Here is a 27,731-nt window from a genome sequence, read left to right on the forward strand (position 1 = left end):
CCGACGCGTGCCGGCGACCCCCGACTGTCAGCGCGAGCGAGGAGAAAGCGCAGCTGAGGCGCTCGCCCCGTCGGTCCGTCATGGCGGTCTGCGCTCGGCTTTGCGGAGTGGGCCCGGCGCGGGGCTGCCGGCGGAGGGGGGCTCAGCAAAAGGGGACGGCGGGCGACAGCAGCGAGCCAGACACGGACCCTGAGGAGGGAGGCGGCGGCGGCTGCGGGGAGGCGGCGGCGGCAGAGGACGACGACGCTGCCGAGGAGCGCATCGAGGGGGCGGCCTTGGCCGAGAGCAGCCCTCGCGCCCGGGCTCCGCTCTCGCTCCTCGACCTCCCACCGGAGCTGCTGGTGCAGATATTCGGCTCGTTACCCGGCACCGACCTGCCCAACCTGGCCCTCGTCTGCAGCGCCTTCAGGCGCATCCTCCGCACCGACACCATCTGGCGCCGGAGGTGCAAAGAAGGTGAGCTTCCCTCCGTGTGTAGGTAGCAACCCGCTCCCATTTCTGAGGCGACCCGAAACCTCGCTCCCCATCTCCCCCTCTCCCCCAATATAGCACAGGAGTAGAAGGGGAGCTTTGTCCATGCCCACAGACAGATGCGCAGACCTGGCTCTCGGCAAGGCTTGGTATGAAGAAGTTTAAGGTGGGAGGAGGAAGCAGTAATGAAGAGAGCTGATTTGGGTGGAGGAGCTGCAGAAGGGGTGCAGGTTAAAGGAAGGAGGCAAAGCCTCAAAATATAGGAAAATAAGGCTCAAGTTGCAGAGAGTTGGAAGCCTTAAATCTGGTGAGTTCATTTATCTCACCAAACAATGGTGGGGGTCATGGGTTGCATACACACTATGCCTTTAAAGCAAATTCCACCACTCCAGAGAATCCTGAGAAGTGTAGTTAACCCCTCACAGATCTTCAAATATCAATACCCGGCCTTAACAGTCCCCAGGATTCTTAGAGGGAGGAACTTAGAATGTGATTTAAATATATGGTATATTCACATCCTGGGTAGGTCAGATGATGCCAGCAGAAGAGGATACCATGTGGCACTGGTGTTTTTGCTTTGGAAATGAATGCTGGTAGTTCAGATGAAAAAAACAGCAAAGGGTTGGCTGGTGGCACCTTAAAGACAAACAGATTTTTACTGTGGCAAAAGCTTTCATGGGCTACAGGTGAATTCATCAGATCAAAAGCCTGATACTCACAAATGCTTCTGCCACAGTAAATCTGTTAGTTTTTAAAGTACTGCCTCTTGCAGTGCAAACAACAGGCAGAGCTACTTTTTCTGAAGTTCTTACTATCCAGACAAAAAGGCATTCTGAAAGAAAGGGACTATCTGTATCTTGGGAAACCCATAAAATCAAAGCTTTAAAAACATCAGGGTAATTGAATTAGAAGCAGGGCAGCTGAAATTTGCTTAAAAAACTGGAGGCATAGGAGTGCCTTGCACTGTGACCTTTTATCTTTTAAAGTACCAGAGCTTTTTTTGTTTGTTTGTTTGTTTGTAGCCTAACTTGAAACTTGTGAAGGGATATTTAGAAATTTACTCCACCCCTTCAACAGAAGGTTGCAAGACAGTTTACAGCTGTGCAACACACAAACTTAAAAGGATAATGGAGCTGAGGCATGGAGGATTCTGCCTTGACATAGTAGATTGATTTATGACCTCCTGGTCTTTCCCTATCCTGTGATTCTGTAATTCTTGTAATACCATTCACATCTATGTTTCGAGATTGAGCATACCAGCAGCATGGCACATACCTAAAAATGGGCAGCCTAAATTAGACGAGAGCGAAGAGAGCAGGAATGGAAACATAGGTGGATTTGGGAAGATTTAGTGGAAGTACAGTTAAGACAGAATTCAGGAAGTTCAGGAGAAGCTCTTCTCAAAAACATGGATCTCAAATCCTATGAGCCACTGGGAAAGAAATTAGTCTAGAAACGTAGGCTTCAGTACAAAGTGAAGTAGATCAGAGGAAGGCTCTGCTGTATCTAGCTTGTAAACTGAGGTACAAGAAAAATTGCTGATAAAAAAATACTGATAGAATACTGAGTTATCCAGAAAATAGGTAGAGACTAGTTTTGACATCAACTCTTTTATAGACTGCTCTATTAATGTAAAATGCTGGCATTTATAGAACTCCACTTCAGTCTTATGAGGTATGAATACAAGTAAATCACAAACCAATGACATAAACTAGGTCTGTACAACTGTGTCGCAGCAAGCTAAGAACAGTCCAGCAACTATGTACTGTACTGTGAACTGTTGGGTACTTCTCCATCTCCCCAATTATAATTTTTTTATTATAGGTGGCAAATAACACAAGGAAGCAACCCTTCAGTAGCTTCAGGGCCAACCTGCCCATGAGGCAGTTTTCTCAGGGTGGCAAACTCCAGCTGCTGCCTCCTCCCCTGTGTGCCTGCTGCTGCACACCCACCCAGTGGCACAGGGTGGCAGTGGGTACTCAGGTGGGTCACAACAGGCATGCAGTGGAGAAGGTGAAGGTGGCAGCATTTTCTGTTTTGCCTCTAGTGGCAAAATGCCCTGGGCTGTCCCTGGATGGGAGTCATTTGGCTTGGTGAGTTGCAAGTTGGCAAAACATGAGGCAACTATACATGTTATATATATGTTAAAGGGTCCATCCCATCAGCTTTTATTTATAAGATGATTAGCCAGCAATCTTAGCTTTCTATTGGATTGAGAGTGATGAACCCAGGCATGGAGGTATCCCTTAGTAGCTCCTGTTCCTCAGTTTTCTCAAATCAACACTTGGGATGAAGAGTGCTGCTGTGCTCACCTGGGAAATATGAGGGCCAAGATGATATTGAGAGTTCAAAGGATAGGGTGAAGTTTGTGGTATGAAGGATACATTGATGGCAGGTGTCATTCATGCATCTTGTACCCGCACTGCTAAATTTGGGAACCCCAACCACAATACATTTAAGGGGATTGCTTGCCTTCTTCAATTGGTGCTCTATTGAACATTTCCCAGCAAGATCACATCCTGCCATGCACTTTTCATCCCTCTTCTTCATATTGCAAATGGATTCATGCCCTCTGGCCCATTAGTGAGGACCCACACCAGCCGTATCTGTTGCCAGCTATGAAGTCATGCTTTTTGGCCTTGCCAAGAAGAACTTTGGGGTTGGACATCAGAGTGCAGCCAGCAACTGCATTTGGGTGAGCTGGAGACTTTGGGTACATTAAGAATGCAGTCTGCAGCTGCAAGAACTTATTTCTAATTTGTTTGATAGCCTCATTTGAGGATATTTGCCAACATTGACTCATCCTTGTGGATAGGCTTGGAACACACTTTAAATGGATTTTGCATCATGTTGCCTCAGCTTGCTGCATTCTTTCTTGCCTGGCATGATTTTGGGCAAGTGCCATCTTAGTTCCATCACAGTTATTGGGGAAAATAAAGGGGTGGCATCTTTCTTCGTGCCACTGAATGTCATGGCAGTTGTACACAGAGGCCTCATCAGTTTTCTAAATTGGGTACAAAGCTCTGTTTTCCTTAAGCCTTTTCTATAGCTGGAAGGGATATTCCTGGTTATCTAAATCTAATATAGCCCCCATCCATAAAATAGAATATCCGAATCTTCAAGGGTCTTAATGTCTGCCCTGCCAAGACAGATTATTATCTAATGACCTGCTTGTATGGAGCTAGGGGAAAAAATAGATAACAAAAACCATAACCTAATTTATGGTTAAATATGGATTGTCTGTTCTTGGATATAATTTTATACCCTTTTTTTTGGAATTAATCAGCCATTTTCTTTTATGAGAAAGGCTTGGATCGTTGTATGTTTTTCCCAATGTAGAAAATAATGAAGAAAGCAGCAAATAAACATAAACAGACCACGCTTGGCAGACCCAAACCACAGGTACAGCTAGAGAGTTTTGATATTGCACAGTTGTTGTTGTTGGTAGTGGTGGAGTTGGTGTTTTTAACTTCTGGTTTGAGTTGATGTCAGAGCTAAGATGCCAGACAGTGGGATAATAGGTTTTGGGTTACTAGCATGCAAGCTGCTGGAGTCAGATAAGACATGCTTGCCATCCAGTGTGGTGCATGTTTATTTATTTGTTTATTTTCCATTTAGAAACACATATTTGAGTGTGAGATGATCAAATATAAGTGCTTATATAGAAGCAACATGTTGCAGTTGCTGCCTAATTCTGCTTCTTATGACAGAATCCCATTCATGCGGGTAGCATTGTCTCTGAAGCCCCCTAATTGCCTTGCAGTCAGGTTTGCAATCATCACCAAGACAGAAATGTTTATTTATTTTTCACCACCGCCCACTATTAAATGTGCCAGCATCTTATTATGGCCTTATTTTGTTCTCTCTCTAAAAACCCAAGCTCTGCCGTGTGTCAGAAATTACAAGTTTTTTTAATGGCCTTTCTCTCTTTTAGATACAGTATCTGAAGAAGTGTGCATGCACACGAAAGCTCATACCAGTGACAAACTTAGTTGGTCTCTAAGGTGCTACTGGAAGGAATTTTTTAATTTTGTTTCTCTCTTGTAGTTCATCAAGAAGAGAGAGATTTCCCCAAGCATGTCCAACTTAGCCTGCATAGCTCAGTTGGTTAGAGTATGGTGCTGATAACACCAAAGTTGCAGGTTTGATTCCCATATGGAACAGCTATCTATTCCTGCATTGCAGGGAATTGGACTAGATGATTCATAGCACATGTGGGCAACTAGACCATGGCAGTTGGCACTCAATGCAGCAATTCCAGAGCGGCTTGGAGTACACTTGTGGGTCATGCTGGTAACTGCCTACTTTGTGTTGTCTGTATGTTTCTTCCCTTTTACTTTTTTGGAGTTTGCGAGTAAGTAGATTCTGCGATTTTTGTGGAGCTGTGGATTTCAATTCACTTTTTGGGCAAAGCTATAAATAGGTGGTACTGACTGTTCCCCGGGCGCGGAAGCAAATTGGCGCCTCTCTCTCCTCCCTGTAGCTCAGCTTACCTTGATTAATCAACAGTTTCCATGCTCCATTTGTTTGTTTTTAAATGCTAAGTGATTTGACCTTTGTCTTTAAAAGAAAGTGTCCAGGGTGTGGCAGTGAGCCCTCCTGGCAAAGTGAATAGTGGCTTGAGTTCAACAGAGGGCATGAATGGCTAACAAACAACTTGCTTTGCAGATTCCTGTAGCTTTAGAATGCAAGACAGGGTGACTGAAGCTATTAGGATTAGACTGCAGTTGAACCAGCTGTTCCACCCTGACCGCAAGCACTTTGCTGTTCATTGAAATGGAGGGAACAAGCCTGGCCCACACCTGATAGCTAATAGGGAAGTCCTAGTGCAGGGGTCAGCAAACTTTTTCAGTAGGGGGCCGGTCCACTGTCCCTCAGATCTTGTGGGGGACCTGACTATATTTTGAAAAAAATAATGAACGAATTCCTATGCCCCACAAATAACCCAGAGATGCATTTTAAATAAAAGCATTCTACTCATGTAAAAACACGCTGAATCCCGGATGATCCGTGGGCCAGATTTAGAAGGGATTGGGCCGGATCCGGCCTCTGGGCCTTAGTTTGCCTACCCATGCCCTAGTGAGTTAGACCTTTGCTCATGTAGAGTAGATAAGCAAAGGTGTTTCCTCACACCAAGAAGGAATTTACTTCAGATCAGACTAGCAGTGACTTTGGATGTGTTCTGCCCATCTCATCCGAGTATGCAGTGTTCACTTTGACTTATCTGGAGCTACTTGTTGAGCAAGTATCTCTGTTGGGCACCTGCTTGTGGCAGAGGAGGGTCCGGACTATGGCAGGAGTAGTGGGTAACCTTGCCTTTGAACAGGGAGTTAAACTACATGGTGTTTTCAGCCTTTCCTGCTAGTACAGACTTAAAGCATGGCTATTTTCTCTAATTTTGTTAATCAGATTTTTGTCATCCAAGTTGCTCAGGAAGAGGGTATTTGTCTCCTCTCCAAGGTCACCCAGTGATCTTCTTTGCAAAATGGGGATTTGAACCCTAATCTCCCCGGAAGATGTCCAGATTATAGTATGTGGTTTCTGTTTGTTGCTAGGAGTATACATTTCTATCTGCATAGAACAGCTTTAATATTTAATTTTCTCTGGTGATTTGCAGCAGCGAGAGTGGTTGTTTGTGTGTTTTAATAGCCTTAAGGGTAACAGTGCAGTATTTCTCACAGAAAAAAGCAACAGCCTATTATAGGAAGCAAAAAGGATATTGATTTTCTAGAGGTCTGTAGCTATATCAAATACACTGAGTTTTTTAACCCCAGTATCCAGTCCCCACCCCACCCCACCCCCGTATCCAGAATAAATGACTATTATACTTGGCTTTACAGTATTCAGAGCACTTAACATACATTATCTCACTAAAACCTTACAACAATCCTGCATAGCAGAAAAACAGTAATGGTCACCAGATTGGAAAAGGCTGCTTTAACATGTTTAAAACTGCTTTGTGCCGTACATTGATTAAGGCTGCAATCCTGTACACACAGCTGGAAGTCGCATTGCTCAGTTAAACTTCTGACTACTCTAAAAATAAAATAGGGGCTGGGTTAACAATACTGGTGGCCCTTGTAGCTATTGAATTATCAGAGCAAATCTGAATCATGAGAAAGCAAGACTGGCAAAGCCTGAGGACTGTTGTCTTGGTACTGGATAGCTCACTCTTACACAAGAGGCTTTGTTTTTTGTTTTTTTAATTTGGTGTGAGTTAAAGGAGTAACTTTTCAGATATAAGGGTGATCTGTGTGCATTTGAGCCTATTGAGAGATCTTTGATTGGATCAGCTTCTTGGTACAATTTTTTAAAAATTGACCTTTTCCACTTCATATTGTTCCTCTCGCCAGCCATTGCTAAGGAACCTACTCACTAATGCCCAGAGTGCTTGCCTTAACCTGCACCCAGATCTAAAAGTCTTTTGCCCCTTATACTGGAAACCTATTTGTTGTGTTATAGTTCTGTTCAGTGTTTGAAACTCCCATTGTTCTAGGCGCATTTTGCGACAGGAAATTTCATTAGTGCGAGCAGTTTCTGAGCTCTGGGCACAGTACTACCCCTAAGATTTTAGATTAAAACTGCAGAGTAGAAGGAAAGGAGGACCTTTTTCTGCCTCCCCAGTTCCAGCTTCTCTCTCAAGACTGGAGAAGAGACCCCCCTTAAGAATATTAGGGGGTGAGCAGGGGAAGGTGTAGACCATGCGAAAAATGGACATAATATTTTAGCTGCAATTCATTCATTTTGAGCTTTGTATTACGAAGAGTCGGACACGACTAAACGACTAAACAACAACAACAACAACATTATAGGTATTGTTATAAAAAAAGTGCGCCTAGACATTCCGTTGTTCCCATAACGTAGGTTTAAGGTGCCATTTAGTTCTTAGCTTTCATATCTCCGTTTCTAACCCAGGTTCTCTTTAAAATAGTGTGTGACAGTGTCTCTTAGAGGTATGTGCAAATAAACACATCATATGGTATACCCTGAAATGGCTTCTGCAAGTCAGAGGCTGTGATCACTAATTTAGAAATGGGTAAACCCTCAGCCGCTGTAGTTATGGATGAGCTTTGTGTCAGAAGATAATAATAATAATAATAATAATAATAATAATAATAATAATAATAATAAATTTTATTTATATCCCGCCCTCCCCAGCCGAAGCCGGGCTCAGGGCGGCTAACAACACTAAAACAGTACAACATTATAAATACATTCTAAAAATTAATTAAAATACAAATTGATGGCAACCATAGACTAAAGCTTTGTAGAGATTGCCAAAGGAGGGAGTCAGGCTGCGCCCTGACCAAAGGCCTGGTGGAACAGCTCTGTCTTACAGGCCCTGCGAAAAGATGTCAAGTCCTGCAGGGCCCTTGTCTCTTGCGACAGGGCATTCCACCAGGTTGGAGCCGCAGCCGAAAAAGCTCTGGCTCTAGTTGAGGCCAGCCTAACCTCTCTGTGGCCTGGGACCTTCAAGATGTTTTTATTTGAAGACCGTAAGTTCCTCTGTGGGGCATACCAGGAGAGGCGGTCCCGTAGGTACGAGGGTCCTAGGCCGTATAGGGCTTTAAAGGTTAAAACCAGCACCTTAAACCTGATCCTGTACTCCACCGGGAGCCAGTGCAGCTGGTATAGCACCGGATGAATGTGATCTCGCAGCGAAGACCCCGTAAGGAGTCTCGCTGCGGCATTCTGCACCCGCTGGAGTTTCTGGGTCAGTCTCAAGGGCAGCCCCACGTAGAGCGAGTTACAATAATCCAGTCTGGAGGTGACCGTCGCGTGGATCACAGTGGCTAGGTCAGGGCGAGAGAGGTAAGGAGCCAACTGCTTAGCTTGGCGGAGATGAAAAAATGCCGCCTTTGTTATAGCTGCAATCTGCACCTCCATGGAGAGGGAGGTATCGAAGATTACCCCCAAACTCTTAACGGACGGTGCTGGCACTAATTGCACCCCCGCAAGAGAAGGGAGTTGCCCCCTCAATCTCATATCGTCCCGTCCCAGCCAGAGGACCTCTGTCTTCGAAGGATTTAACTTCAACTGGCTCCCACGTAACCATCCAGCCACAGCTTCCAAGCATCTGATCAGTGTGTCTGGGGCCGAGTCAGGATGGCCATCCATCAACAGATAGAGTTGGGTGTCATCAGCATACTGATGGCAGCCCAGCCCAAAACTCCGGACAAGCTGGGCAAGGGGGCGCATAAAGATGTTAAAAAGCATCGGGGAGAGAATCGCACCCTGAGGCACTCCACACACCAAGGAGTGGCGGGATGACAATTCCCCCCCAAGCGCCACCCTCTGTCCCCGACCAGAGAGAAACGAGCGCAGCCATTGAAGGGCTGTGCCCTGGATCCCCACGTCGGCAAGGCGGTGGTCCAGGAGTTCGTGATCGACCATGTCGAAGGCTGCTGACAGGTCTAGAAGAATCAGCAGCCCCGACCCGCCTCGATCCAGCTGCCTACTGAGATCATCTGTTAAGGCGACCAGAGCCGTCTCGGTCCCATGACCAGCGCGGAAGCCGGACTGGAATGGATCCAGAGCCGATGTTTCATCCAGAAACCTACCAAGCTGTTCCGCAACCGCTCTCTCAATCACCTTACCCAGGAATGGAAGATTCGAAACCGGGCGGTAATTGGATAGATCTAAGGGATCTAATGATGTTTTCTTTAAAAGCGGGCGCACCACTGCCTCCTTCAGTTCCCCTGGGAATGTCCCGGTGCCAAGGGACAAATTGATGATATCCCCCAGGGGGGCCCGCACCTCGTCTGGACACGCTCTAATCAGCCAGGACGGGCACGGGTCGAGAGGACAAGTGGTGGGCTTTCCAGCTCGGAGGAGTCTGTCCACATCGGCTGGGGATATCCGGTCAAAGTGGTCCAATACTGGACCCGAGGACAGTCGAGGGGCCTCCAGTTCCTTTATTGTATCGAAATTGGCGGGGAGGTCATGGCGGAGCAACAGGACCTTCTCCGCAAAAAAGCTCGCAAATGCCTCACAGCTGTGTGTCAAATTGTTATTTAAATTTGGCTGTCCTTCGAGGGACGTTAAAGACCGAATTATACTAAATAATTGCGCCGGGCGAGAGCTAGCGGATGCAATGGAGGCTGAGAAGTAGGACTTCTTAGCGGCCTTCACTGCCATCTCATAGGTTTTCATAAAAACTCTATAGGATGTTCTTGAAGCTCCGTCACGGGCACCCCGCCATACTCGCTCTAGCCGTCTGAGGTCCCGCTTCATTTTCCGGAGCTCCTCGGTAAACCAGGGAGCCCGGTTTCTGCGGGGTCGCAGAGGGCGCTTAGGTGCGATCTCATTGATGGCTGCCAGGAGCTGGGTATTCCAGCCCTCAACAAGCTCAGTCAATGAGTCGCCAGGGGGAGCAAGGTCCCTCAAGGCTTGACGGAATCTATCAGGGTCCATCAGCCTCCGCGGGCGAGCCCAAATCGGCTCGCCACCCAAGCAGGGTGGGGGTGGAACGTCAATCCTGGCTTTCAGAGCGTAGTGATCAGACCATGGCACCTTCATCGAAGGAAACATGATCACATCTATACCGACGCCAAAGATCAAATCCAGCGTGTGGCCTGCTTGATGTGTGGGGCCCGAAACAAACTGGGAGAGCCCTAGTGTCGCCATGGAAGACACCAGGTCCAGAGCTTGTGAGGAGGGAGTGGCATCAGCATGGATGTTGAAGTCCCCCAATACCAATAGGTTAGGGAACTCCAAGGCCCAGCCGGCCACCGCCTCCAGCAGGCCTGACAGGGTGGCTGCTGGTGCGCTAGGTGGCCGGTACACCAGCCAGACAGCCAAGCTCACCTCGGAGCCCCACACTAGGCCAACACATTCAATGCCGGGGATCGATGGCGATGGTAGAGCCCTGAAAGAACAATCTTCCCGGATCAATAATGCCACCCCTCCCCCCCGGCCCACAGTCCGTGACTGGTGGAGGACGGAGAAACCCGGGGGCGCCATCTCTCGTAAGGTAACAGTATCCCCTTCGCGCACCCAGGTCTCCGTCACACAAGCCAGGTCGACCCCCTGAGAGATGAAGAAATCTCGCAGGGTGGCGGTTTTGTTGCCTATAGACCTGGCATTGCACAACACCAGTGACGGAGGTGAGTAATCCTTGCTCACCCTACCCTCGTCTCTCGGGATGGGGCGCAGATTGGAAGGGGTACGAGCATATCCGTATCTCGATCCCCTTCGCCTATAACATCTGCCCCCACCGCCATACCTCCCTCGCCCCTCCACAGTAGGAATCCCAAGCCTCATATTCGCCTCCATTTACAAAATATAAAAGCAAACAAACAGAAACAATTACACCAGAACAAAACCAAACCCCACCCCACTCAACAACCAGCCCACCCCAACCCAAAATAAAACAAAACAAAATAAAAATACATGGATAAAACCACCGTTTATGGTGGTACAGCAAAATAAAAAGTAAAAACATCTTTACAACACTTTAAAATATATAAAAGCATTTTAAAAATTTGCTGCAGCAGCACCAGTGTCCCCAAAGTTGTGGCGGTGGTGGGTGTGGGCCCCGCCCCCCAGGCCCAAGATGGAGAATGGGCTTCAGGGGGGAGCAGTCCTCCCCACAAACTCACGGCAGAGCGGCAGCAGCAATGTTCCGAGGCCTCCTTGGAGCCTTATGTGCTGAGGTGGAGTATGGGGCCCGCCCCCAGGCCCAAGATGGAGAATGGGCTTCAGGGGGGAGCGGTCCTCCCCAAGACTCACCGGCAGAGCGGCAGCAGCAATGTTCCGAGGCCTCCTTGGAGCCTTATGTGCTGAGGTGGAGTATGGGGCCCGCCCCCAGGCCCAAGATGGAGAATGGGCTTCAGGGGGGAGCGGTCCTCCCCACAAACTCACGGCAGAGCGGCAGCAGCAATGTTCCGAGGCCTCCTTGGAGCCTTATGTGCTGAGGTGGAGTATGGGGCCCGCCCCCAGGCCCAAGATGGAGAATGGGCTTCAGGGGGGAGCGGTCCTCCCCAAGACTCACCGGCAGAGCGGCAGCAGATCTTTGGTGTCTGATGTCTAGCAGCTGCTAGAAGTGTAAAACTGCAGTTTAAATCTTCTACTTTAGAAAGCTGGTCTGATTTTAACTAGTACATCAAAGGCCTGGAACAAATAGACTCTTGGTACTGGCAGACGGGCATGTGGTCTGTAGTGGCTGTGGGTGCCTTCTGTTTTGTCATTTATTTCCTCTCCCATGGTGGTTGTAGCAGTTTTGTAAATTGATCTAACTCCTGTGAATTGTTTTTCTTTTTCAAAATGTAGCAAAAGCCATTTGTGTGTGTTTATAGTTAGAAACGGGACGCGGGTGGCGCTGTGGGTAAAAGCCTCAGCGCCTAGGGTTTGCCGATCGAAAGGTTGGCGGTTCGAATCCCCGCGGCGGGGTGCGCTCCCGTTGCTCAGTCCCAGCGCCTGCCAACCTAGCAGTTCGAAAGCACCTCCGGGTGCAAGTAGATAAATAGGGACCGCTTACTAGCAGGAAGGTAAACGGCGTTTCCGTGTGCTGCGCTGGCTTGCCAGGTGCAGCTTGTCACGCTGGCCACGTGACCCGGAAGTGTCTCCGGACAGCGCTGGCCCCCGGCCTCTTGAGTGAGATGGGCGCACAACCCTAGAGTCTGTCAAGACTGGCCCGTATGGGTAGGGGTACCTTTACCTTTACCTTATAGTTAGAAACATCCAGCAATACCCAGTGTAATGAACTGAGAGGGTGCCATTGCCGTGGCATTGATTGGCAAGGGAGCAGGCTGCACTGTGCCCATGTTCCAAAACACTCAGGGATCCTTCATTACATAGGACTGGTGGGGACCAATCCTGCTGAATGCTTAGAATTTTGATGCTGGGGGTTAGAAATGTGATCACGCACCCCCCCCCACAAGTCCTGTTTAAATTTATAGTAAAGAGCAGCTGCCACAATTCGTTCCCTTGGAAGTCAACTGCAGCTCACTAGCCATGTGTTGTGGCCTAATATTCTCATCCCCTGCCACCCCATGATTTTGTTTTGTTTTTTGGAAATCTTGGCAGCCATAGTAAAACAAGACATATTAAGTCATATACACGTGGAGTCAGTAGCATGGCGAGGTAGGCGGGTGGGCAGGCAGTCTGTTCCAAATGCACTGGTATGCCATTAATGTCATTTTATAGAAGTGGAAATGGAAGCTGAATAATCCAGTTTTAAAAGCTTTTTTCCCCAATGAGTTTTATTAAGTTACAATATTTTTAATCTATAAAATCAAGATGCAATTTCATCTTTTCTCTTTATTTTTATCAACATCCCACCCCGTTTTCCTCTTCTTTTTCATTTCCTTTTCTTATTAGTTTTCCCAATTTTTAATAAATCAGTGCCAAATTACATCAAATTTAATACAATTTCCCCAAAAACTTGACTTCCCACTCTTCATCCTACGTGTGTCCCTCTTTCCCCCCCATTGCTGTTTGAAATTACATTATATTCAATTTACAATTATTAATTATTATTTGATCAATTCCTGCTCATATATTTACATAACAATAACATATTCCCTTAAAGAACAAAAGAGGTTATCCACTTTAAAGCATTACTTATTACTTCTATATTAATTTTTCTTTCTTTTCTTTTTTTCTTTTTTAAATTAATCTTTATTGGTTTAAAATCAAAACATACACACAACAAAAGCTTGAAAAAAAGGAAAAAAGAAAAAGGAAAGAAGGCGAAACAAAAGCAGCACGATACATCTCTTACAAACAAAAAACAGTAGAACAATACATCACAAATTCACAAAAATGTTCCGACCATCATCCTCCGACTTCCTTGATATGGGCTCTTTGTTTTCCTAATTACTTGCCTCTGTTTTTCAATAACCTTTGTCTTTATTAAATCTTGTTTGACTTCTTTATGCCTTAATCAATTCTGAGGGTTATTCGAAGCATTCTAATGTTTTTATATGGGGACACTGTTCTTTTGAATATTGTCTATAGATCTCCCATTCTCTTTTGAACTTTTGGGTTGATCGACCTCTGATCTTTTTTGTCATATACAGTATGCTAGTTTCATGTATTCAAGCATTTTTACTTGCCACTCCTCCTTTGATGGAGTTTTATCTCCTTTCCATCCCTTGGCAGTCAGCATCCTTGCCACCGTTGTTGCATTAAAAAAAAATCCTTCTTTTCTCCCTTGGGATGTCTGATGCCATTATGCCTAATAGGAAGGTTTCAGGTTTCTTATTGAACGTTATTTTGAACAGTTTTTAAAAAATTTATTGTATATAAGTTCCCAAAAGCTCTTTTTTTTTTTTTTTGCAACCCTACTACATGGGGTACATCATGCCCTCTAACTCTCTGTACCTCCAGCATAAATTTGAGTTGGTTCTGTACATTTTGGACAGTTTGCTGGGGGTGATGTACCACCTGTATAGCATCTTCATAAAATTTTCTTTTATAGTGAACAGGCCGTGAATTTCAATTCCCTTCTCCATAAATTTTCCCATTCCTCCATTTGAATATTGTAACCAAATCTTTCGTCCACTTAACTGTGACTGATTTTACCTCTTCTTCCTTTACTTCCCAATCTAATAATAATCTGTACATTTTGGAAAGTTGTTTTTCTTTATTTTTTAATAAACCTTTTTCTAATTCCAAAATTTCTATCACAAAACATATTTTTTTATCAGCCTTAAAGATTTTCAATTGGTGGTATTGTAACTAACCTGTAAGATTTTTTCAGTTTTAGCTGGGTTTTATCCTCTTCTAATAAATCTTTGTATGTTGCCCAATTCTTATTCATGTTTTGTTTTCTTTCCTGTGAAGGCTTCAAGTGGAGATAACCACCAGGGTTATCCCATATTTATCCCATACACCATATAGTGATTTCCTTAACATGTGATTCAAAAACCCCCTGTGAACCCTTACTTTCTCATAACAACAAAGACAAGCCGCTTTCCTTTCTTTTCATCTTGCGTGTGCTGCCATCTGTGTCTATCTTCTCCACCATCCATCACCTTCCAGTCATTATTCATCTTCACTTTTCCAGTCTACACTCCTCCAAGCCAGTGTCCAGTTCCTGTCCAGTTCCATATTGTTTTGCAATTCATGTTGTCTCCACAGCATTTGCACCACCCCGTTTTCCATGGCGTTGTTGTTTCTCCCCGTCTACTGCACCCTATCTTTTATATATAAAATCACAATATTATAATCTAATTACTTCTGTTGCTCATAGCTCAAATCCTACTCGCAAGTTCATCATAGTATAATATTTATTTAAATAGTCCAAAAAAGGCATCCATTCTTCCATAGAACACTCATCATTTGATTCTCTTAATTTTGCTGTTAATTTAGCCGGTTCTGCATAGTCCATTACCTTATTTATCCATTCTTCTTTGGTTGGAACGTCTTCTGTTTCTGCGCATATAGAATCCTAGCTGCTGATAAACAACTTTAACATTTTTTGGGGATTTCTGCCCCTATGATTCCTAACAGAAATGTTTTGGGCGTTTTTTTTTATATATATACTCATTTTAAACATCTTTTTAATTTTGTCATGTATCACTTCCCAAAATACCCTCGCTTTCTTGCAAGTGCACCACATATGAAAAAAAATCCACCTACCTGTTTAGACTTTCAGCAATTATTAGGAAACATTTTTAAAAGTTGAATTTATATTCTGGATTTAAATCAACAAATATGACTGCTAGGACAGAGAAAAACACGTGATGGGCTTTTTGTTGCTTTTTGACTGTATTCTAGAGCTGATAGTGCCAGTGTGATTAAAAATCAAGGTGGAAGCTTGCAAGGGCTTTCTTAAGTGGAAGCTCCAAGGATTCTAATGGAAAAGGCTGTTGGACATCCTTACCTCTGGACAGCAGATGGTATGACCTGACCTATTTAATTGCAGAATATGGTGTCTGCGAGAACCTGCGAAAGCTGGAGATCACAGGAGTGTCCTGTCGAGATGTATATGCCAAACGTAAGTGTCAAGCGCTTGGGATCCTTTTTGAGTTTCATTGTTGAAAGTGAATTTCTAAGTGAATTTTTAACTTGAGCAACTCAATAGTCTAAACTACAGCAGGGCTGTGTGTCAACAGCAATATTTCTCTTATCTGTAAATCCATATTGAGATTAGTTCATTTAGCACTTACATGCACTCTAGAAATGTCAAGATTTAGAACAGCATTACCTCTATTTCCCATCTCTCTAAACTTAAATACATTTTTAAAAGGCATCAGCACTCTGTGTGAATCTTTTATACATGAGTGTTTATGATTAGCAGGCTTAGCAGCTCCCCATTCCCCAGTGATGTATAAGTCTGGTGCTTCTATTGTAGGGACACACATTGAATTTACTGTCTGGAGGATAGATCCTTGAATATCCCCAACCCTTCAACTGGCAACATGAGCTGAAGGAGTCAATCCCTTGAGCCATATTTTGCTTATTTAAAGAGAATTCCTTAAAAGTATTTCCTGTTATTTCATTTAAAAAACAACAACAACCCTGCAAGAGATCATCCCTGATGCCACTTATTTCAGGCCAGCCTCTCCCACCCTCCATTTCTACAATAGTATGCCAAATTTGAAAACATCTGGTGGTAAGAAGAGGTGGTAAAAAGAGGACCAGAGTTCTCATACTCACCCTGCTGTGTCTGCTCAGGTATAAACCCACGAGTGAAATCAGGGCGTTTTATGAAAATCCTTCCCGACTACGAGCACATGGAATACAGAGATGTTTACACCTGCCGTATGTACCTTCCATTGGCAAATGTTTTTTGCGTTGTGTTAGCATGGAGTGTGCCTGCTTCACCACTTAATTGACAAGCTAAGCTTCCCAGGGCCATTTGGGGGACGGATATGTTTTGAGAGCAGCGGGTGCCAAAGCCAGCAGACTAAGAAAGAATGCTAACCACCACTGCTATGTCAAGGTATAGGAGTAAGCAGTGCTACAAACAAATAAGGTAGCAGTAGCTGTGGGTCTCTAGAGCTATAAAAATGCATTGAGGAGCAGATGGGACCGTCTTGAGGGTGGATAGAGTTTGGGTAGAGCCTTGTAGTCCCACTCACAGAGTTTTGTATCAACACTAGGGGAAGGGGATAAGACCCAGGAAGATGAAATATTGGCATCTCAAAAGAAACTGCTGAAAAGTTGAAGTTTTCAGGAAGCATCAAGTCAGAAGCTGTTTGATAGAATTACATACCAGGTTATTGCAGGGAAAGGCATCCACAAATCTACTCACGAGGGGCAAGGTTGCCCACCCCTCTGGCAAGGTGGACACCTAACATCCTGTAGATCCCTACCTCAGAGAGCTCACTCCATTGCATTTTTCAAGCAGGTAAGATATAGTAGGAGCCTTTTCTGAGCACTGAAAAAGGAGTCTTGCTGCTGATTTTGACCTTCTCCCTACCTTGCACAATTGAGAGAAGACCTGGCCTGTCTCCCAAACCCCCTTTCCTTGCCAGGGGATGGGACCAGAAGTAAGAGCCTACCTAAGTAAGCTAAGCCAGTATTTGAGGACCCCTGACTGGGAAGTCCCTCCCAGTTGCTTCCTGGCTGTAGCAAGAATACGGCTGTCTTTAAGCCAAGTGAGAAAACTTCTTGCTTCTGATCAGGTCTCCAATACAGTGGTACCTCGGGTTACAGATGCTTCAGGTTACAGAATCCACTAATCCAGAAATAGTACCTCGGGTTAAGAACTTTGCTTCAGGATGAGAACAGAAATCACGCAGCAGCGGTGCGGCAGCAGTGGAAGGCCCCATTAGCTAAAGTGGTACCTCAGGTTAAGAACAGTTTCAGGTTAAGAACAGACCTCCAGAACGAAGTAAGTTCTTAACCCGAGGTACCACTGTAGTTCAGAGGAAAGAGCCATTGCCTCTAGCGTGATACCCTTTTGAATTGGGTCCCAAAGCAGTTCCTTTCTGACAAAGCATCTCTGCCATCCCAAAAAGAGATTCAAGGGGATGTAGATCAGTAACTCAGGATCCTCTAGAGCAGCAGAGAAAGCACTGGGAAATTGTGACATCCATGCTGGGAAGCCAGAAACTTATGGTCTTCCCATGTAAGTGTGTGCTGTTTTTCCATTTCAGCAAGGGTAGCAGTCCCTAAAACATAAACTGGAATTCTGAAATTGAATCCCAATCTGCTAATTGGCCACCCCTGTTCTAGTGGAAATAATGTAGCTTTTTTTTTTTAACTAAAGAACAGAAGGAAAAAAATATTGAGCAGCAACTCTTTATTCCTAGCCCTTGGTAAGCTGCTTTCATTCAGTGAGTTCTTCATTGAGTCATCTGGTTCTTGTGTGAGTTTGATTGGAAAATAAATCAGTGGGTTTTTGAGAGTCACTGCTGGTGCATTCATTTTGGTCCAAAATGGATCTTGAGGCTGCCTATTACATATTCAGCTCTGTAAAATAATAGTGAAAGGAAAGAAGCACAGTCTAAACAGTCTGAAGATTTTAGACACTGTGAAATAGAAACTTTATTTTATGAAAACAAGTCCTGTCCTGGGCAGCTGCTCAGAAATCCACATTATATTCACACTGCTCCATCCATGTGATGCTCACATGCTTCTAGGTCATGGGTTCCCCAAAATGCCAATTAACCCTCAGGAGGAATAGTCTGTGGTTTTGCTTTGGGTAACGATAAGCTGCAAGCCGGGCAACCATTTAACATACACAGCTGCCCCCAGATTGGAAATGCAGTGTTGGAAAAGTCTGCATCTCTGGAATTGTTGCCTCTTAAAGAAATAAACACTGCCAATAAGATTGAAATGCACCAGAGCTGTGCAGAGGGACAGATGTGCTCTTGTAAAAAGTCCCATTTAGAAGCGCACAAGCTCCTAAACCTTTATTCTGCCATTTATCCCCCTGACCACATTATTTTATTTTATTTTGCCTTCCCTTGTCTTATTTATTAAATTTGTATGCCGCCCTATACTTGTAGGTCTCAGGGCAGTTACAACATGAAATCACAATATAAAAACACGAAATATATAATAAAAACAAAAACAACCCAATAACACCCCTACTCCGCAACACATTTTAAAAGGACATTGGATGTCAGTCAGCTCTAAAGGCCTGGTTAAAGAGGAACGTTTTTGGCTGGTGCCTAAAAGTGTATAATGAAGACGCCAGACAAACCTTCCTGGGGAGAGCATTCCATAAATGAGAAGCAACTGCAGAAAAGGCCCATTCTCATGCTGCCACCCGCTGGACCTCTTGTGGAGGAGGCACGCAAAGAAGGGCCTCAGAAGATGATCTCAGAGTCCAGGTAGGTTCATATGGAAACAGAGGCAGTTGGGGCCTGCCTCTGTTTGACCAATGAGCATTACAGATGCTAGAAGCAAAGCTTTTAGTATTTGACAGCTGCTTCTTCCAGGTTGGGAATCCCAAATAAAAACAGAAAGAAGTGCCTTGCCCAGATGATTGCTGACCTATTGAAACAGAGTGCTCATCAAAATAATGCATTGTATCATTCACTTTAATATTTTTATTTTGAAATTGTGCTTCTGATTTCCACAGCTACAACTGTGTTCTGTCCTGTGTTCAGCTGCCTCTCATTCCTCCCTAATTTTAGGCAGAATAGCCCCAGATAACCCCTTCCTTCTTAACTCCATTCTGCTGTGAGAGGGAGAGTTTCAGTGAAGTGTCTCAAAAGTTCAGGGGGACCTTGATACTCACAGGGGTATGTTTGCATGACTTAACGTATTGTCTTGAGCAAACCCTCTCTGTGAGGATTGTCAGTTTTCTTAGAAAGCAGCTCATAAACATCCCTTTGGTGACAGCCTTTTCCTTTGCAGAGGCCTCCCTTGCAAAGGGCATGGTGGCATTAAGTGTCCCTTATTTTGACCAAGGCACTGCTTTAACTGGCGTCTCCCTTGAGTAGTGTAATGTTAACACCCTGACCTCTTTAATGCAGAATATGTTTCTGATGACCGCAGTGGTGGTGAAAGAGCCTTCTCTACCTTTTTTACTTTTACTTTAGTTAGAGATTTCTCCCTTGGGGGTGGAAGCATGGTTTGAAGGCCCTTTAAACTCCTAGGGGAGGAGCCCATTTCCTCTTCTCAGTGTTGGCTCTCTGTGGAGCCTCCCCCAGCTTGCAGGACAGACAGGCGAGAGATGATTTGGACAAGGATCAAGTGCCAGCACCCTTCTCCCTGCCTGAGACATGGCTGAGAGTGAAAGAGCAGCAGTCAGCACCACTGAGGAGGGCTACAAGCTGTGAATTTGAGGCAAAGAGAGGGAAAAGCAGGAGGGGCACCCCCAGGTTCCCTGATGCAACATTTCTCTCCCGTTTCCAGAGCTGAAGAAGCCAAAGGAGGGACTAAAAAAGAAAAGCATGAAGTTGGGAAATCCAGGACCATATCTTTGGATGGCTTTTCTCAAATCTTAAAAGCAGTGGTAGGGGAAGGGGCTCAGTTAGGTAAAGGCAGGAGCACAGTGGGGGGGGGGGTGTTCCCTGATCAAACACACACACCCAACTACTATTTACCATACTGAAGAGAAATCTGTGTATTTGTCTCTTACACACCCAGCAAAATTATTAGCAGAGGGAAGGGTTAACCAGGGAAATGACATAGAGGGATGGGCTTTAAGAAATCTTCTTCCCCACCACTACACTACATTCTGCTGCTCTGATCCAGTTTGTTCCCCAAGCTGCTTCTCAGTTCTCATTTTAAATTGAGAGATACGCCTTTTTTATCTCTGAGATTCCCACTAATGTTGAAGGGAGGTCTTGACTGTCCTGCAGTCCTTCCTCTTCCCTGTGTTTTGCAGAAGTAGAATAAATTGTACAAAATGAGTAGAATAGGTGCAAGGGGTTCTTTAATTTGCATGATACACCCAGGGCATAGAATCTTGGTGTCTGGATTTATTGCCAAGTACACACAGCCCTGCTGTACAGGGAGCTCTTTGACACCACTGAAACTCTCCCTTTGCTTCAGTATTTCCCCTCCCTTTAGCTTTCTGTGTACCATTTGATTATCTCTTGCTTTTTCTTCAATTCTCCAGTTCTCCACAGATACCGGCACATCTTGGGACTCTGGCAGCCAGACATCGGACCGTATGGGGGGCTGTTGAACGTAGTGGTGAGTATAGAGGCTCTGCCATGTTGCATAGAGCAGGGGTTTGTTCAAGGTGCTACAGTGACTGAAAAGAAAGACTCTCCTTACTTTGTCTGTGACAGGTAGATGGCTTGTTCATTATTGGCTGGATGTACTTGCCCCCACATGACCCTCATGTGGATGATCCAATGAGAGTCAAGCCGCTCTTCAGGATCCACTTAATGGAAAGAAAGAGTGCCACAGTGGAGTGCATGTATGGCCACAAGGGACCCCACAGTGGGCATATTCAGGTGAGCTACCTATTCACTCTGCCACAGATGCAAAATAAACACTTGTTTTTTAAGGCCTTCTGTGCCAGGGTAATTTTTAGCCTGTTTGTGGGTCTGTTTTCATTGAGGATTTATGCCCTGTAATGCTTCATACTGCTGTTTAATATCTACAGATTGTGAAAAAGGATGAGTTTTCAACAAAGTGCAACCAGACAGATCACCACCGAATGTCAGGAGGAAGGCAAGAGGTAGGCCCTGTGTAATGAAGATACCCTGAGCTGCTTTTCAGCCTGTTGGATGATTACTACTTTAAAGCAGGGGTTGTCAACTTGTTGTGCCCCCCCCCCCCCATTTAGTGTACTTTAATGCCCATTAGCCCCAGCAGGGATAGGATTCAGGGTTTCTTGTGTAAACTTCCCATGGCTTAGATTTCTTCCCCCAGCACCTGGAAGCCAAAAGTCACTTTTTGGTTCAACTGTCAGCTGCTGTCCAGGTGCTTCAGTGCCATTCAGTGTGGTCTATGCTTTGCATTGCTAGCCAGGGAGTGACTTATAGCTTCCTTGAGTTGGGCTCTTAAAGAACTGAAACTTTTATTGCTCTGGACACGATCCAAATGATTGTGCAGCTAACAGAAAGCTATGTTCCATGTGCATTTCTCCCCATACTGCCTGGCAAACAACTTTCAAAGCTTATGGGAGAAATGCACATGGAACATAACTATCTGTTTGCAAGGAGTGGTGGTGGTATGCCTTGACCCCACCTCATTTAATAATATAAGGCTGCTTCTGAAAATGGAGCAGAGGAATGAGAGAGAGATTGCACACAACCTCTGGTGTGACCTTTGGGCACTCCTGTTTAAAATAGAGAAGGCAGGAAAATGCTGTTCTGCCTTTCCCAGGAAAACCTTGAGACGAAGGTTCCAAGAAAAGGGAGACCTGCTCTAAGACGAGCTTCCGATGTCGTCTTTGTATAAACATTGTTGATGTAAGCACTGAAAACTTGGCCTTTAGCAAAGGTTACCACCAGCAACTGTTAATCTGAGATAGTGCTTTTTCAACATATGTGGTAATTTAGTGCCACTGGGAATGAAGTTAGCTCACAGAATGTTTTATTTCAGTCTTTATTGCACATGTGCAGGCCTAGGCATGTTCACAGGCACACAGAGAGGCTTGATGAATTAGGCTCTGTTGCCCTGTATTGACTAGGGAGGAAGAGACAGTTATCTGCGGTTGGGGATTAAAGTCACAGTTGGCAATGCAGAGTTAAGGCTGAAATGCTGCTGCTGTGCTCTAGCACGAATATGCCTCATGATCGAGTAGCTCATTGTCAAGAAGCAAGCAGGGCTGGGAATTTGTGGGGGTGGGGTGAGAAATTATTTTCCACGGCTGACAAGTAATCATGCTGTCTGCAGCAAGATCATTAGGATGAATTAGGCTATCTGTATCCTCTGAGGGTTCAATGCGTATTGTAACACTAAAACGACACCATCCTTGCAGAAGCAGATTCTTTTTTATTCTTCCATCTTAAAGCAAATGCTTGAAACAAAGCTTTGGAAATGTGTGTAAGAGATGGCTTCTCCACAGTTCAGTGTTTTCTACTGCGACTCCACATGATGGTGTCATTCTTTTGAAAGTACTGTGTGCCTTTTCTTCCACCTGTCTGTTCCACCACCTGAAACATAGAAAATCTAACAAACAAACAAAACAACTGTTGGGGGCAAGGGATTCATTTACAATAGTTTGGAAGATCTGCTGTGGTTTCACAGTCAACAAACAATGGCCTTAAGAGGGCTTGTGTCTGGAAGCACCCAGTTATTGTGTTTAAATGAGTGAAATCATTTTGCCTTTGGCTCTGCAAGCAGATCAGTTTATGGATCATCTGTTTGGAATTCTAGAATTTGTAGTCCAGTAACAGGAAGGGGCATTTAATGGGTGAGCAGCTTGATGAAAGCAGAGGAAAGCAATTGCCTCTTGTCCATATCTACCTGTGCTTTCTTATTGGAGGAAGGGGTCCCAGGCAATTGCAACTCATTGACTTTGCTTCTCTCTTTGGGGTGCTGTTGTAGGAGTTCCGGACATGGCTGCGAGAGGAGTGGGGGCGGACTCTAGAAGACATCTTCCATGAGCACATGCAAGAGCTCATCTTGATGAAGTTCATCTATACCAGTCAATATGAGTAAGGGGCGGTGAAGGACCCTTCTTTCCTCCTCCTGCTTCTGCAGTCAAAAAGAGGGGGGGGAAATGTATTTTTAGAATAACTTGTTCAAGTAAAGTAGTACAGTTGCAAACTCCCCATACAGTGAGAACATTTGAAAGGGAAGGGGTGCACTATCTAGGTGTGGTTGCTTTTTGCTTCAGAGAACAGTGGAGACTTACGATGCCTTTGTAATCATCGTAATTCCTTCTAGTTCCAATGTTCTGGTTTACATGCCATTGTTTATGTACCCTAAACAGTACCATCCATTCACAAGATCAGGAGGTATCAGCAGACTTGGGCAAGCCCAAAGGTTTGCAGAAGCATTATTATTATCATTATTATTACCTCACCTTTTTACCTAGTGGGACTCAAGGAAGCTTACAGATAAAAATAAATGCTAGAACCATGAATTGGTTTGTTTTGGCAAATTCTGTTCCCCATCTTCAAAAGCTGTAGATGCCTTTGGCAAGAACTGGAATGGTGCAAGGGAATGACAGTGAATGGAGACCATAACAATGAGGAATGGAGGGAGCAGATGGGTCTTGAGTCTAAGAAATAGTAGCTATGGTGGGTACAGAGGGAAGGCCAAACGTGCGCAGCAACATGGTTTTCAATCCTCTCCCTACCAGAAACTCACTCTGCTAATTTGAACCCCTTTCAGATTCTGCTCATTCATGGCAAAGCTGCATTCAACATGCAAGAGAGCTAGAGTTTTGATTTTTGAAGGCATCGTTGCTTTTATAACAGGAAGGTGATCTAGTCAGATGCCAAATTCTATGCCTTGTCAGTGATTCAGAGATTGCACCAAACAGGTTGTGGCCTGCCTGCATTATATCAAGCTGTGGTTCTTTTTAATATTCCAGCAACTGCTTGACATACAGACGCATCTACCTCCCTCCACGGAGTGCCATTGATCTCATCAAGCCAGGCCTTTTCAAGGGGACATATGGGAGCCACGGTCTTGAAATAGTCATGCTCAGCTTCCATGGAAAAAAGGCCAAAGGAACTAAAATCACAGTGAGCATCTGGCTTTCTCTGTTCAAGTATGTATTGTCACTGTTGCCATGCCAAACAAGGGAATGGAGCAACTCCCATTTGAGGAAAAGGGTTGCATCGTTTGGGACTTTTTAGTTGAGGAAAAAGTGAGTAAGAGGTGGCAAGATAGAAGTTTATAAAATTATGTACAGCATAATGTACAGCATGGCTTCCCAAGTTCTAGATCATGACTAAACACTACATTACACCAGCTCTCAATGAGTAAACAAATAGTACAGCTTCTTAGACTAGCAGGGCAAAGGAAGTGGGCAAGACCTACTGAAAGTGATGAACAGAGTGGAGAAGAGAGATTTGCTAGTACCACAATATACAGGCAAGGCAAGGCACAGTGGTTCAGGATGTGTTCTGTTTCAAATAAGGGTCTGGGGAAGGGAACGAGGAGAAACTGGTTTGGCAAGGATGAGGAGGCTGTTCGAGGCACTGGAATGGGATGGAGTCAGTGGCCATTAGCATTCATAGCAAAGTCATTCCGCTCTCTTTCCTTCCTGCGTATCCTCCAGGGTGACCCTAACATCCCAGCTGGCCAGCAAACAGTGGAGATTGACCTGGCGCATCCCATCCAGCTGCCTGATATTGAAAACCTGAGCAATTTCAGCGAACTCTCCCGCATTGTCCTGGAAGTGCAGGAGCAGGTGCGGCGAGAGCAGCAGCAGGAGGAGGAGGAGGGTGGCCTTGAAAAGGAGCACCAGCCGCAGGCCCAGGAAGAGGAGGAGGAGCAGCCACAGCCAGGCCCCTCTCAGCGGGAAGCAGGCAGAGGAGCAGAAGAGGAAGCTGTGGCCCAGGGCTCTCCCCCAGCCTCATGCCCTTTTGTGCTGCCTGGTGGCATTGCATCCAGGAATGAGGATTACCCTCGGACCTGCAGAGCATGGTAAATATGAAAAGCCAAGAGTTGTGTTTCAAGGGGCATCCCTGGAGGGTGTGGAGCAAATTGCCCATGAATATCCTTTGGGCTTCTGTCCAGTTCAACCACACCCAATATTTTATGAAGTATTTGCTCCCAGAAAAGAAAATATTCTCTCCGCCCCCCCTGCAGCATTTATTTAATTCAATGTATGACAGAAGCTCCAATTATTATTTCTGTCCTTCCCTTTAAAAAGAAATTTTACCCAAGGTGACTTAATAATGCATTTATAAGAGAATTCCTAAACTCTGCCAGTTCATAAAATACGATAAAAGCATTACCAGATCATAACATTATAACACAAGAAAATAACAAAGCAATAATAAAGCACAATTTAAAATATATATATTTTCAAAAAGATCTGGTGGAAATAAAAACTGTTTAATGCAGCAAATACAATATTATTGAAAAGAGAGAAAGAGAAACACAAAATAACCCCACCTCCAGCCCTTTCCAGGAGATCCAATCTTTCCAAGAAAAGAGCTGCTGCTCTATCAGGGTGTGAAGCAGGGAGGAACTTCTGGTTGGAGCTATTAGCATATATTGGATTAATGCTTTTTAGAGGAGACAGGGAGCTTGAAACTCTGGAAGTCACATAGCATAGGCCTTGCAAGGACATGTTAATTCTTGGAAATCTCTGTGTCAACATGGAAGCCAGGTAACCTGGCAGTTCTGTTTGATGGGGCAAGGTGTGTGATGCCTGGATTTTCCTGTGGAAGGTATATCACTGCATCGTTTATTTTCTTTTGTTCTTAGTTTCTACGGCACGGGGCTCATAGCTGGCCATGGCTTCACCAGCCCTGAGCGAACACCTGGCGTCTTTGTCTTGTTTGATGACGACCGTTTTGGCTTCATCTGGCTGGAGCTGCAGTCTTTTAGTCTCTACAGCCGCATCAAGGACTCCTTCCAGAACGCAGATGCTCCCTCGCAGGAGGCTTTCGATGAAATGTTGAAGAACATCCAGTTACTTACATCATGATGGCGGCTTCTTCTGGCAGCTGGAAGGGGGAGGGATTCACGTTTTCCATTTTGAGGGCAAAGCACTCACCCTTGGAGCCACGAGAGCTCGAGACATAATGCACTTCTCAAGGAGGACTTTTTACCAAAATGAAAACACACACACACACACACACACACACACACACACACACACTGCTTAACACACGAATGAAACTTCCACAGTATGTTATGCATAGTTTGCAACATAGGTCTGCATATTTGGAGGACAGCTGGCCAAGGTAGTAGCAGCTTAGCATGCTTGCTTTTCCTTCCCTGCCCCCCTGAAGTTTAGTGCTTGAGTGGGGACAAACCAAAACCAGCACTTTGCAGACAGTGTAAATAAGTGTGTGTGTGTGTGTGTGTGTGTGTGTGTGTGTGTGTGTGTGTGACACGAGCAGCAGCCACTCAGTATCCTCCATGAGCCAGGAAGCTGTTCTCCAACATGGCTCTGTTGCCCTGTGCTTATTTTCTGAACATGCCTCTCTCACTTAAGAATCATGTTAAAAATTGTGATCTGTGGCTAACTGCCATGAGATTCAGATCCAGGAAGCTTTCCTTTAAATGTGAGAGTTCTGACTGGGCAACTCTGTCTGTGTGAGTGGGGTATGCGGGGAAAGGGAGAGAGACCATGCAACAAACACAGCCTGGTTGCCTCTTTCCTAACCTTTTCACAGGCTCCTTTGCATTCCTTTCTTTTCCACCTGCTGTAGCAGGAAATTAGGGTACGCAAAGAGACCTCTGGAGCAGTTGAGTAGGAGGTACCCTTGCTGTATATTCTCTTATTTCCCCCCATGTCTCTGAGCCCATCATGTGACTTGGATAAGAACTTTATAGCATTACGTGGCTGCAGGTTCAGGCCTGTTGATTTGATGATGATTATTTATTTATTTCTTGAAAAATTGTAAGTTCCACAACACACTAGATGCTCTCTCCTGTTCTCTCCCTTTCCATGCCGTTCAGCCACTGTGCCTCTTGTGTGAGGGTTTGACACTGGTGCCCTGGCCTCCTCCTCCTGCTGCTCAGCATTTGCTTAAGGAGTAGATCCTGTTGACAGAAATCAAGATTGCTGCCACCTTTGGGCACTTTAAGTGGGTCTTGCCAAGTTCTGGCCTTACTTGGGCCCAAGCCACCTATTCTTGGGAGCTGTAACGTTTTCCCCTTCATGCCATGTATGCACTACAAAATGCAACTAATACCCGGTGCCCTCATTCCGGTTTGCACCCTCTACAAGCCTTATGAGAAGCTGTGTGATTCTCGTGCAATTCTAGGATTTGTTCTGTAATTTCCCTTTACTCTACCTAGGGATCCTTCATGGGAACAACCTCCTTTTAAGCAGCTGGAGCTTGCAAATATATGTCTAATTTGCAGAATCTTTGTATTTCTTGCTTTCTTTCTCCTTTGCCCTCTGCCCCACCATTACAGTTTTGGAAAGCTTTTCAGCTCTTCTTAACACCCATCCTCTGCAAAATATTCAAGTCCTTCAGCCGCCTGGAAGGGAAGCTGAGAAAGAAGAATGACCAACCACCATATTCCCATGAAATCGCCACAGAGAGTGTCCAAAACGGACAACTCAGACCTTGAAGGAGCAATACATCAACCACTGCACTCTCTTACCATACCACTTCTTCTGGAGTCCTCTTGGGTATCTTTGGCAGATGCTCCAGCAGAAATCCCTTGGGTATCCCTAATCATAGGATTACAGGAATTATAACATGAACAACAAAAACTATCTTTCCATGCCCATTGTTGAGGTTTATCCACTGGGAGGGAAGAATCTGCTCTTAGCTTTTTTCTTCAGCATTGTAATCACTGTA

At 45.0% G+C, this 27,731-nt stretch overlaps 1 protein-coding gene across 5 annotated transcripts; it reads left to right on the forward strand.

The window, feature by feature from the left end:
* On the forward strand, window positions 1–27,287 carry FBXO31 (F-box protein 31). 5 transcript variants are annotated; one of them, XM_028739928.2, is made up of 10 exons: window positions 4–456; window positions 15,344–15,415; window positions 16,096–16,182; window positions 20,444–20,520; window positions 20,619–20,786; window positions 20,939–21,013; window positions 22,831–22,940; window positions 23,825–23,978; window positions 24,518–24,885; window positions 25,675–27,287. In XM_028739928.2, exons 1-10 carry the CDS (start codon window positions 81–83, stop codon window positions 25,895–25,897), a joined length of 1,710 nt encoding a protein of 569 aa, XP_028595761.2. In that variant the 5' UTR covers window positions 4–80; the 3' UTR covers window positions 25,898–27,287. The 5 variants fall into 5 exon arrangements, with proteins under 5 accessions (XP_077787748.1, XP_077787750.1, XP_028595761.2 ...); XM_077931622.1 differs by lacking the exon at window positions 20,619–20,786 and having other exon boundaries at window positions 1–456; XM_028739931.2 differs by lacking the exon at window positions 16,096–16,182 and having other exon boundaries at window positions 5–456.
* Window positions 27,288–27,731: the final 444 nt, after the last annotated feature.

This window comes from Podarcis muralis, chromosome 7 (genome assembly GCF_964188315.1).
Source record: "Podarcis muralis chromosome 7, rPodMur119.hap1.1, whole genome shotgun sequence".
NCBI classification, from domain to species: Eukaryota; Metazoa; Chordata; class Lepidosauria; order Squamata; family Lacertidae; genus Podarcis; species Podarcis muralis.

What these genes read in the sequence shown, in the direction of transcription:
- FBXO31 (XM_028739928.2), top strand. Translation starts at nt 81, where the DNA reads ATGGCGGTCTGCGCTCGGCTTTGCGGAGTGGGCCCGGCGCGGGGCTGC. An exon ending in CAGAGATGTTTACACCTGCC is followed by an intron (nt 16,183 to 20,443) that starts GTATGTACCTTC and finishes TCAATTCTCCAG; the next exon opens with TTCTCCACAGATACCGGCAC. An exon ending in CCTCGGACCTGCAGAGCATG is followed by an intron (nt 24,886 to 25,674) that starts GTAAATATGAAA and finishes TTTTGTTCTTAG; the next exon opens with TTTCTACGGCACGGGGCTCA.